We start from the raw sequence: 13,258 nt of genomic DNA, 5'->3' as shown, positions 1-13,258 counted from the left end.
TGAGCAAAAACGGCATTTGGCCCCGCCCCTTGCCGATTTCAGCCAATCCAATGCTTTCAACATGGGAAAGCATTGGATTGGCTAAAAATCGGTAATTCTGATGATGTCACCAAGGGGACAGAGCTAGCGCCGGCGGACCCATGTGGCGCTAGAAAAAAAGGTGAGTTTTAATTGCTTTTAAGGGGGCTAAGGGTGGCACACCACCGAAATGGTGGGTTAAACACTATAGGGTCAGAAATACATGTTTCTGTTCCTGACCCTATAGTGTTCCTTTAGGCAGTAACATTTCTACAGAAAAACAGTCAGACAAATGACACAGTATCCTCCTGAGCTGCCCTAGACGGATGGGGTCCAAAACAACCTCTACGCTTTGCTTGTTATATGTCTGCCACGAAGCAGACCCCTTCAGTAAAAATAAAATAGCGCACTGCTATATGTTCTGATAATGTGGATTATAATTCCACTGTCTCATCATAAAACCAGGAGAGACTACAATTCTTCAAGACCATAAACATGCATTTAACTTGTATAATCAATCATCCTGTATAAGGGCTTGTGAAAACAACATTTCTTATTTACAGGTCATTGACTTTAAGAGGCATCTCTGTGTCCAAAATTGAATATATTATTAATGCATATAACTCATGCAAAAAATAAATAAAATATGCATTTGCTAAAATTTGTCCAAATATCTCCAAAGCCCAAAGTACCTTCAGAACTACACTTTAAATAAAGGGCTGGAGGAACAGGGGCACTGTACTTATGTGTTATGGTACTTAGAGGGACCTTTAAGTAATCTAATGTAGCTGGAACTCAGCATTTTGATCTGTAGACGCTGTACAAAAATTCTTCTTTGTCTGTTCTAGACTAAATACAATAGTCGATTACAATGGAAACATGCAAGCAACTCCGCAACAATTCATTATTGCTTAAAGAGACAGTAAAGGCGCAGTGACCACTTTATCTCGATTAAGTGGTCTAGGTGCAGTGTCCTTCTTTTTTGAAGCTTGTAATGTAAAACATTGCCTTTCTGTGGGAACAACAGCCACTAGAGGCATTTCAAACAATGTTATAGCTGAAATTCTGTAGTTAGTGCAGCATTTGAATGGCACAGAGTGGCGTTTTGCTGCTCTTGAGCAATAGTTCTCCAATGCTTTCCTGTGAGGAATTATTGAATTTACTGAGATCGTCAGTCCTTATAATAAGAATTGATAATCTCTGCCATAGAGGCAGAATGGCAATGTGGAAAGCAGCATGGCAAGGGCTGAAAGGTAAGTATACCTCACCTTTCAAACCACACATGGGGGACAACGGGGGGTCATCTATATAGATAATAGGAAACTATAGCATTAGGAATACATATCTATATTACTAATACTATACTGTTCTTTTAGTTTCTATTTAGTTAAACTGACATTAGCAGTACACTCAGGGTCTCATGCCACAATAATTCCCTAAAAGCCATAGTTAGCAGCGTTCAACAGACTGAGGCGTTTTATATTACACAGAAATGTACCTGTTCTGTAAAAGTAATAATTCAGACCATATTTGGGATTTTACTTGCAGGTACTGCTGAGGTAATTGCTCATTTAATACATAATGAACCAGACCAGTTCACAGGATCATATTAGAATACATCATATTCTGTAGCACAATGTAGGAGTTTTATAACAGAGCTGAAAATAGAAAAGTGGGGTTATGTGAAAGTGGAGCAATCACCTGCTGACTTAAATAATGTCTATGGAGATAGCTCTTTCCACCACTTCTACATATCTCCTCCAATATTTAACAAGTAATTACCGTCTGAAATATGTATAACTTCCTATTTCAACAGGTGAGGTGTAAACTAAAAAAAGTGAATCTTCTGAATACTTGCCAAAGATGGGCAGGCGTGCCTTGCTGGAACTGGCAGCAGCTGTGACCTGCACGCCTTGGGGTATGTGGTACTTTGGAGAATTCAGATGGAGACTCTTGTCACTGTAAGCAGAGGATGCAGTGTGAAGACCTTCTCTGAGATGTTCCTCATTGTCTTCAAGATGCACTCCACTACCTGCCCTGGAAAATCCTCTGAGAGACAAGGTGTCTGGGTCACCAAGGCGAGACAAGGGGTGCTCAATCACAGGAAGCTTAGGAAGTGAAGATCCAGCTGGGGCAAGAAGTCGGCTGGACATCTTCTCTGTGTAGCCACCACTGAGATCTGGAACACAGATAGTGATTAAAGAACAGAAATACATGGTCAAAGTTATTTCCACCAGCAATTCCAGCACCATATTATGGTTTTTACATGAACATACACTTCATCTATTATAACATAGTTACAGAAATACTGTAAATACCTATAACCCCTTCTCTCATTAAATGTATCTACTTTTGGATCATGTTTTTAGGTTAGAAGCTGCATATCCTGACAACCAACTCTAACAAACCCCAGCTGAACTGTACACGTTGGTCACATAGGTGTCAGTACTCAGACTTTTCAATGTCTAAGTTATTAACCTGTCAATCAAAGCTCTCTTGCATTCCATTTAATTACCAAGGAGATGATTTAAAAATATGCTATTCTTTAACATAGCCTTTAACCCCTTAAGGACACATGACGTGTGTGACATGTCATGATTCCCTTTTATTCCAGAAGTTTGGTCCTTAAGGGGTTAAACCTGTATTATACAAGTGTAAACCAAATATTCATCATTCCATTGTAAAATTTGGAAATTATTGCAGTGATGATGAATGACTAATATATCAATATCAATAATAACATTATACATACTCAACTTACTCTTAATAAGCACAATTAATCTAAACCCGCTGGATATTATAATCTATATGAATACCTTTCTTAAATCAGGGCATTAGCATTACAAATTACTGCTGGTCTTTCTACAAATGCTTTAAAATCTTTTATATCCCATTTCTGTGATTATAATGAATATGCCAATTGATAAAGAAAACTATGTCTGAAAAAAAATAATTAAAAAAAAAAAAAAAATCAAGCCCTAACTAAAACAGTTAAAACAAAACAAAATTATTTATTACACCATAAATTGGTATTTAAAGAAAAATTACAGTTCCTCATTCAAAAATAGTTCAGAATACATTATAAACACAAACAAATGTGATGATGTGTTAATCTTGTTCTGTATGTTACCAATGTAAATCCCTCAGCACCAATCACAACCATGCTAGGCAGGAGTGTCCCTTTAAATCCAGAATTTCCAGAAAGCCCATGCTACAAATTCCATTCTACCTATTCTGTTTAAAACATGCATCTCTGATCCTAGATTAACTTTACTCAGTTTAGAAAAATAACTATTCTGTAAAATTCCTAAAGATTACAAGAAACCAAAAATCTAAATAATATCTTACCCTGAGTCTGAAGCTGCAGATCTCCTCTATAATTCTTTATTAACTATGTTTGGTCTCTCTCCTTAGTGTTTGGAGTAGTCTTGTTTGCCTTTTTTTATTGAACAGGGAAAGGTTGCTACAGGCAACAGAGAATTCTAAAATCTCCTGCCAATGCATTGTAATGAGAAGGCTGCAGCCAGGACTGGGAGGCTGAGCTGTCACTCAGTCCCTCCTATTGAAATTAGTGCAGACAAACTCTTCCCTCCAGTTACACGTGCTACTGATCACATTTAAACATTGCATGTTATGGAATCTTATAGAAAAGATGTTATAGAATCGTATAGCAAAGATGTTATAGAATCTTATAGAAAAGGATTTGCATATTTCACAAATACTGACATGGTTATTCAAAGTGAATTTAAAATTTAGGGACAAAGTCAAATTGAAAGCATAATTGAGCTATTTTGACCTTAAATTTGAAATTCACTCTGAATTAGCATTGAATTCTCATTTTAGCTAATAAACCTGTGAATTTCAATCAGGTTGTGTAAAAGCAACATCAGTGTATCATCCACTCGTCAATATATATATATATATATACTGATCAGCCACAACATTAAAACCACCTGCCTATTATTGTGTAGGTTCCCTTCGTTCTGCCACAACAGCTTTGATGCATCGAGGCATGGACCTCTGAACATGTCCTGTGGTATGTGGAACCAAGACATGTCCTGCAAGATGTGAGGTGGGACCTCCATGGATCGGGATTGTTGTTCCAGCACATACCAGAGATGCTCAATCGGATTGAGATCTGGGGAATTTTGAGGCCAAGGCAACACCTTAAACTCTTTGTCATGTTCCTCAAACCATTCCTGAACAATTTTTGCAGTGTGGCAGGGTGCATTATTCTGCTGAAAGATGTCACTGTCACCATGCAACATCATTGCCGTGAATGGGTGTATATGGTCTGTAGCAATCTCTAGGGAGGTGGTACATGTCAAAGTTACATCCACATGAATGCCAGGACCATTAGTTTCCCAGCAGAACGTTTCTCAGAGCATAATAGTGCCTCCACAGACCTCCCTTCTTCCCTTTTTACCGAGGTAAATGACGCACCCACACCTGATCAAAAGAAAACATGATTCATCAGATCAGGCAACCTTCTTCCTTTGCTCCATGTTCTGATGCTCAAGTCTCCATTACAGTAGCTGTTCTGTGTGATCGGACCAAATGGGCTAGCATTCGCTCCCCATGTGCATCAATGAGCCTTGGGTGCCCATGACCCTGACTCCGGCTATCCTTCTTTGGACCAATTTTTGGCCAGGAATACCACACAAGGCTGTTTTGGAGATACTCTGACACAGTTGTCTAGCCATCACTAATTGGCCCTTGTCAAAGTTACTCAAATCTTTTTGCTTGTCCATTTTTCGTGCTTCCAACACATTCAAAGGAAGAAATGACTGTTCACTTGTTGCCTAATTTATCCCATCCATTGACAGGTGCCACTGTAACAATATAATTAATTATATTCACTTCACCTGTCGGTTGTTTTAATGTTGTGGCTGATTTATTATATTAATAATACAATAATAACAACAATCAGTATGTGTGTATATATGTGTATATATACTTTCTCACCCCTCTGGGGGTTTATATTTTGGAACCATCTTCATGATGTACTAGTGGATGATCTGTGTTTCCTCCAGGACTGTGGCCTTGACACCCAATCTCCTTCCTTTTGGCTGGTGTACAGTCTCTGGGTATAGTAAATAGTTTCTGGGTCTTCACAACCATGGTGGCCAGCTCTTCTGTTGGCCAGCATATTATTCCAGCTGGGTGCCTGATGACTGGTAGGGCTGGTATGTGTTGATGGCTTGGATCTTGCCATTGAGCTAGGACCTCAGCACCTGCCTGACTTTCTTCTGGCGGTACATGAATGTTGCTATCCTCCTTGCATCTTCCTCGCAAAACATTATACATATATATATATGTGTGTGTGTGTTTTTATTATTGCTGTGGATTACTGCATTGCAAGCAATTGAAAAAAACAGTAAGTGCACTTTTATTTCTTGATTTATATAAAAATAAAACTTATTTGCAATTGCTTGCAGTGCTGTCTTTATTAATCCCCATCACCAGTAATAAGAACAGTAGACTACTGTATTTGTAACTGCCATGGATAAATTACAGCAGCACTGAAAGTAATTAAAAAATAAATCCAGTAAGTGCACTTTTTTTTTTGTTTTGTATAAATGACAAAAGTTGCACCATGTCCATAAACATACTGAGATGTCTAGTGCAGAGCCCTTCTCGATTATACATATAATGTTGTAAATATTGCGGTGATGTAATTCAAGGCATGTTTTTTGCAAATAATAGCACAAAGGTATTCAATTCATCAACACAACTCTGTTGCCATCTCAGTGTATGGTGAGATATCCGTCATGGGCCTCTTTTGTACACAGTGCTCATTTATTGATCTTATGTTTGAATAATATTCCATTACTATCAGACGGCTTAAAAAGCAATTCTTCAGGTGTAAACAAGACCTAGACTGACATAGTAATAGTGACAGCTTGAAGGACAAGAACTTTTTCTCCGTATAAAGAATACATGTTTTATCTGCTGAGTGGAAAAATATTTAAAATGAACCTGTCTGGACAAGTTTCCTTTATGTTTTCTAATATCCTTATGCAGTTATTCTAACATTTATATATTAGTGAAAAAAATATATATAATGAACTGCTCATTGAGATATTAATATTAACATACACCTTGTCTCAAGTAATGATGGTGGTGCCATGATTCACTGTCCATTATTATTATACTAATGTTCTACCCACCCTCCACTTCCACCTATATCTTGCTCCTTGCTATGTTATTGGCCTGGCTTCATTATCAGCACACTGGCAGCAGAACAGAGTGGCATCTTTTAGTCCTTTCCTATATACAAACATAGGCGTGCGTAGCCTATTGTATAAGAGTGTGCACCCTAAAGCACAAACTCACATGCTGCATATATATGTATGTGTGTGTATATATATATATATATATATATATATATACACACACACACACACACATACATACATACACTGCTGTGTGTGTGTGAGGGTGCTGTGTGTGTGTGAGGGTGCCTTGTGTGTGTGTGAGCTGCTGTGTGTGTGAGGGTGCTGTTAGTGTGCTGTGTGTGTGTGAGGGTGCTGTGTATGTTTGTGTGTGTGTGTATGTGTATGTGTAAGTGTGCTGTGTGTGAGAGAGAGTACTGGTAGTGTGCTGTGTGTGTGTGTGTGCTGTGTGTGTGTGTGTAAGGGTACTGTGTGAGGGTGCTGGTAGTGTACTGTGTGTTAGGGTGCTGTTAGTGTACTGTGTGTGAGGGTGATGTGTGTGTATGTAAGGGTGATGTGTGTGTGTGTGTGTGATTTTGCTTGGAGGGATTGTATGTGGGGGTAGGGGGACAGATTAGAAAATAGCCCCCCTCTCTTCTTACCTTTTGCCTGGGAGGGGGATCCTTGCTGCCATCCCTGATCCCTGGTGGTCCTAGTGTGAGTGAACTCTAGCCTATAAGGCAAGATCTGAGTGTTGCTGCGGCAACGCTCCAAACTCGCGAGAGGAGCCCCATGGAGCTGCTGGCAAGAGCTCCCCGGGTCCTCTCCTACCTCCCTTCCTGCCTTTGATCTTCCTCACCGGCCCATGGAGGCACACAGCGTGGGGCCGCGGGGATTAGGGTGTGCCCAGGCACACTCGGCAAATCCCGTGCGCATGCCTATGTATACATATAGTAAGTGCAAGATATTTTTTTACCAAAGAAATAATCACAGTGCAAGTTATATAACTAATGACTAGATATTGCATTTCTTTAACCAAAAATTTGTGTTGTCATTTTGCACTTCAGAATTAAATATTATTAAACCATTAAAACAGAATGCTCTTAAAGGACCACTCTAGTGCCAGGAAAGCATACTCGTTTTCCTGGCACTAGAGTGCCCTGAGGGTGCCCCCACCCTCAGGGACCCCCTCCTGCCCGGCTCTGGAAAGGGGAAAGGGGTAAAAACTTACCTTTTTCCAGCGCTGGGCGGAGAGATCTCCTCCTGCTCTCCTCCTCCGATCCTCCTCTTCTCCTCCCCGTCGGCTGAATGCGCACGCGCGGCAAAAGCTGCGCGTGCATTCAGCCGGTCACATAGGAAAGCATTCATAATGCTTTCCTATGGACGCTGGCGTGCTCTCACTGTGAAAATCACAGTGAGAAGCACGCAAGCGCCTCTAGCGGCTGTCAATGAGACAGCCACTAGAGGACATAGAGGGAAGGCTTAACCCATTCATAAACATAGCAGTTTCTCTGAAACTGCTATGTTTCTGAAAAAATGGGTTAACCCTAGAAGGACCTGGCACCCAGACCACTTCATTAAGCTGAAGTGGTCTGGGTGCCTAGAGTGGTCCTTTAAGAGACACAAACTATCACTTTGGATGTAATTTTTCCTGACAGAGGGTCGAATTCACTTTAGCTCATTTGTGCCATTGCAGAGAGAAGTTATTCTATTTGCATTTAAGATTTATTCTGGAACTAAATAGCTGACAGGTCCCGTCTGAGTAATAGATCTAGCAATCCCAGACTATTGTTTAATTATCTTTGGGCCTTATCAGTGAGGTGTAGTGATGTTGCGAACACGAAATTGACTTCAATGGGCAGGCGAATTTTAAAACCCACAGGGACTCTTTTTGGCCACAAAAGTGATGGAAAAGTTGTTTCAAGGGGACTAACACCTGGACTGTGGCATGCCGGAGGGGGCTCCATGGCAAAACTCCCATGGAAAATTACACATGTCAATGAAGGTATGTTCTTCCCCCCAGCCACGTACACCACCACGTGTACCAGATAGGTGACAACGAGCACCCTGGGATGCCTGTTGTGGTTGGTCTTGCTCCTCCTCCTCCTCAAAGCCACATTCCTCCTCTGACTCCTCTTCCTCACAATCCTCTTCCAGCATTGCCGCAGGTCCAGCAAGCGATGCTGATAAGGCTGTTTCTGGTGGTGATGGTGACCACAACTCTTCCTCTTCCTCTTCACGCTCATCTACGGCCTGATCCAGCACTCTTCGCAGGGCACGCTCCAGGAAGAAAACAAATGGTATGATGTCGCTGATGGTGCCTTCGGTGCGACTGACTAGGTTTGTCACCTCCTCAAAAGGACGCATGAGCCTACAGGCATTGCGCATGTGCGTCCAGTAACGTGGCAAAAAAAATCCCAGCTCCCCAGAGGCTGTCCTAGCACCCCGGTCATACAAATATTCATTAACCTCCCTGGCGGTATGATTATGTCAGGAATTTTGTACCAAAAGCGGTACCATTTTTTTGCATTTGAATTACCCGCCCAGTTCCGCCCCCATGTCAGGCATGTCAATCAAATTACGTTAAAAGATTATTTAAATATACATGTAGAATTTTAATATATATGCATTTATAGGTATTTAAATTCTACGTGTATACTAATGTAATCTTTTATGTAATTATATGTATTTATCTATATATATATATATTTGCGCTTATTTGTATTTTATATATATATATATATATATAGATATATATAGAATGTAATTCTAAGTGTATTTTGTTACCGATATATATATATATTAATAACAAAATACAGTTAGAATGAAATTACATATGCATATATAATTTATATTAAATTTTGTTTCAATATTTTATTTATTTATTTTATTATTTTATTAATTTATTATTTTAATTATACGTATTTATATATAATATATATATATATGTACATCTATTATATATATAATATATATACATATTATATATATATATATATATATATATATATATATAAAAATATATTTAATTTGTTTTTACACTTGTCTTTTTTTTATTTTTTTTATACTTCCCACCAGCAGGGGTCTGATATTTCAAACAGTCCCCCTGCTGGCAGATCCACAGCCAGCTATAGAGGGCCATGTGATCGCTCTTTGAGCGATCACATGGCCCCCGGGGGCCTGATTTGCCGTGGGAGGGCTGCCTGGGCTGTGAGGCAGTCCTCCCGAAGCGGATCGCGGCGGAGGTAAGTAAATCTTATCTACCCCGAGCGTGACTCGGGGTTACCGCTTCTGGCAGCGAAAATTAACCCCGAGTCACGCTCGGGAATACCGCCAGGCAGGTTAACAGCTTTTTCTTGTTGGAGCAGGCGGTCGAACATTAGGAGTGTTGAATTCCAACGTGTCGGGCTGTCGCAAATCAAGCGCCTCACTGGCATGTTGTTTCGCCACTGGATATCGGCAAAGTGTGCCATGGCCGTGTAGGAACGCCTGAAATGGCCACGCACCTTCCTGGCCTGCTTCAGGACATCCTGTAAGCCTGTGTACTTATGCACAAAGCGTTGTACGATCAGATTACACACATGTGCCATGCACGGCACATGTGTCAACTTGCCCAACTTCAATGCCGCTAACAAATTTCTTCCGTTGTCACAAACCACTTTGCCGATATCCAGTTGCTGCGGAGTCAGCCACTTTTCCACCTGTGCGTTCAGGGCGGACAGGAGTGCTTGTCCGGTGTGACTCTCTGCTTTCAAGCAAGTCAAACCCAAGACGGCGTGACACTGCTGTATCCGGGATGTGGAATAGTACCTGGGGAGCTGGGGGGGTGCCGTTGATGTGGAGCAAGACGCAGCAGCAGAAGAGGACTCAGCCGAGGAGGTTATGGAACAGGATAGAGTAGGAGTAGTAGAGGAGGTGGCAGCAGGACTGCCTGCAAGTCGTGGCGGTGTCACCAACTCCTCTGCAGAGCCACGCATTCCATGCTTGGCAGCAGGTTTACCCAATGCGCAGTGTAGGTGATATACCTGCCCTGACCATGCTTTGCAGACCAGGTATCAGTGGTCAGATGGACCCTTGCCCCAACACTGTGTGCCAGACATGCCATTACTTCCTTTTGCACAATCGAGTACAGGTTGGGGATTGCCTTTTGTGAAAAGAAATTTCGTCCGGGTACCTTCCACTGCGGTGTCCCAATAGCTACAAATTTTTTGAACGCCTCAGACTCCACCAGCTTGTATGGTAAAAGCTGGCGGGCTAATAGTTCGGACAAGCCAGCTGTCAGACGCTGGGCAAGGGGGTGACTTTCTGACATTGGCTTCTTACGCTCAAACATGTCCTTGACAGACACATGACTGTGGGCAGCATAGGCGTGCGCACGGGGTGTGCCGGGTGTGCCTGGGCACACCCTAATCCCCGCGGCACGTCTATGGATTGTCCTGCAGGAACAGCGTTCCTGCACTGTTATTTGCGCAGGAACGCCGTTCCTGCAGGCACTCAGCGCAACTTAATGTCCCCCTTCCTCCCCCTGTGTCCCCCCGTCTTTATCAGCCTCTCTCTATATCAGCCGCGGCGAGGGAGCTGTGAGCTGTGAGCTGTGTGCTCTCTGCTTCCTCTCGCCGCGCGCTGTTTGCTGATGCTGGGAGCCGGAATATGACGTCATATTCCGGCTCCCAGCTACTGTAGACAGCCCGCGCGGCGAGAGGGAGCAGAGAGCACACAGCTCACAGCTCACAGCTCCCTCGCCGCGGCTGATATGGAGAGAGGCGCCCGCCCCACTGGACCCCAGGGACAAGTCCATGCCAGCACTCCAGGTAGGGAGGCTGGGTGGACAATTTTTTTTTTTTTTTTTTATTAAAAAAATAATTTGTGAATGTCTGTATGTGTGTGTGTGTGTGTGTCTGTATGTGTATGTGTGTGTGTCTGTGAATGTGTGTGTGAGTGTGTGTGTCTGTTAATGTCTGTGAGTGTGTGTGTCTGTGTGTGTCTGTGAGTGTATGTGTTTGTAAGTGAGTATGTGTCTGTGGATATATGTGTGTGTCTGTAAGTGTGTGTGTGTCTGTGAATGTATGTGTGTGTGTGCCTGTAAGTGTGTGTGTGTGTCTGTGAATGTATGTGTGAGTGTATGTAATTGTGTGTATGTGTCTGTGAATATATGTGTGTGAGTGTATGTGTGTGTACGCGTATATATATATATATATATATATATACGCGTACACACACATACACTAACAGCACCCTCACAAACACATACAGCACCCTCACACAAACAGCACACTCACACACAGCACACTAACAGCACCCTCACAAATACACGACACAAACAGCACCCTCACACACACATATCACACAAACAGCACCCTCACACACAGCACACTACCAGCACCCTCACCCACATAGCACACTACAAACACCCTCTCACACACACACACACATCAGTATATGTATGTGTGTGTATGTATATATATATATATATATATATATACATGCGCCGTGTGTTTGTGCTTTAGGGTGCACACCCTAATGCAATTGGCTGCGCACGCCTATGGTGGGCAGATGAGCGGGAACTGCTCAAGGCGGGAGACGGAGTGGCGGATGGTTGAGAGGGGGCAAGGAGGACAGCAGTGGTTGACGTGGCTGAAGATGCTGGACCAGGAGGAGGATGGCGGCTTAGAGTAGGCGTGCTGCTTGTACTCATGTGTTGATCCCATAGGCGTTTGTGATGTGAGATCATGTGCCTACGCAAAGCAGTTGTACCTAGGTGGGTGTTGGACTTCCCACGACTCAGTTTCTTTTGGCACAGGTTGCAAATGGCATCGCTGTTGTCAGAGGCAGACACACAAAAAAAATTCCACACTGCTGAGCTCTGCAATGACGGCATTCTGGTGGTGGACACAGCATGCGTTGATTGGCGTGCTGTCGGGCTGACCCCGGATGCCGATGCATGCTGTCTGACTGTGCCACTAGCTCCTTGCGACGACCTCCCCCTGCTTCCAACTCGTCTCCTCCTCCTCCTTTCTGTCTCCCCATCTGAACTTTCGCCCTGTTCTTCTTCTTGCCGAGCGGGCACCCATGTGACATCCATGGACGCATCGTCATCATCAACCGCTTCACTTGTATCTGACAACTCAGAAAAGGAAGCAGCAGCGGGTACAACATCATCATCATCATCACACCGTACGTCCATGTGTGTAATGCTGCCTGCCTGAGACATATCCATGTTATCTACATCCTCTGGCAATAATGGTTGCGCATCACTCATTTCTTCAAACGGATGTGTGAATAACTCCTCTGACATACCAAGTAAAGCGGCTGTGGTGCTAGTTTTGGTGGTGGCGGCAGGCGGGTGAGTGGTATCTTGAGAGGTGCCTGAAGCTAAGCTGGAGGAGGATGGTGCGTCAAGGTTCCGAGCGGAGGCTGTAGAAGATTGGGTGTCCTGTGTTAGCCAGTCAACTATGTCCTCAGAACTTTTCAAGTTCAGGGTAGGTGGCCTCTGAAAACTGGGAATTATTCTAGGGCCAAAGGGAATCACAGCACCACGACCACGATGGCCCCTGCGGGGTGGCCTGCCTCTGCCTGCCATTTTTTTGGGGATTAGTGGTACTATGCGTGCAAGCTACTGTGAGACCAGATATGAGTGGCAATGTGCACTGGCACAGGTCTGCAGAGCACAGGCTGTAGGCCTGACACACACGCTTTAAGGACACTGACTGCTATTAGCTTACACTGGAAACCTTTTTTTCTTTGTAAAAGCACGCTATAGAGACACCAGATATGAGTGGCAATGTGCACTGGCATAGTTCTGCAGAGCACACCCTGTAGGCCTAATAAAAACCCGCTTTAAGGACACTGACTGCTATTAGCTTACACTGGTGTCAGGGTACCTGTGGTCTCTACCTCCGAAAGAGGTAGAGACTTAGCTGTTCCTCCATCCAGACGGTCTGATGGCTCCCTTCCCCGCGGTCTATCCGGTCATGCTAGGCCGGCCGCGAGGGAGTGACTGCCTTTTACAGCATCTAGGCAGGAAGTAGTCATCAGGACACTCCCCCGGAACGACCGGTCAGTCAATTGCTGCAGGACCAATCAGG

At 43.2% G+C, this 13,258-nt stretch overlaps 1 protein-coding gene across 1 annotated transcript in view; it reads right to left on the bottom strand.

Moving 5' to 3' along the window:
- The window catches only part of LOC134614390 (EF-hand calcium-binding domain-containing protein 6-like), a 144,228-nt gene that overhangs the window by 75,185 nt on the left and 55,785 nt on the right, over positions 1-13,258 (bottom strand). Inside the window, exon 2 of the mRNA XM_063458122.1 lies at positions 1,877-2,197. Within this exon, the coding sequence (XP_063314192.1) occupies positions 1,877-2,171 (295 nt within the window). The 5' untranslated portion in view covers positions 2,172-2,197. The remainder of the gene's footprint in view (positions 1-1,876; positions 2,198-13,258) is intronic.

The sequence above is a fragment of the Pelobates fuscus genome, chromosome 6, assembly GCF_036172605.1.
Source record: "Pelobates fuscus isolate aPelFus1 chromosome 6, aPelFus1.pri, whole genome shotgun sequence".
Classification (NCBI taxonomy): Eukaryota; Metazoa; Chordata; class Amphibia; order Anura; family Pelobatidae; genus Pelobates; species Pelobates fuscus.
Note: the sequence above shows the minus strand (reverse complement) of the source record. Positions and strands in the feature narration are given on the sequence as shown.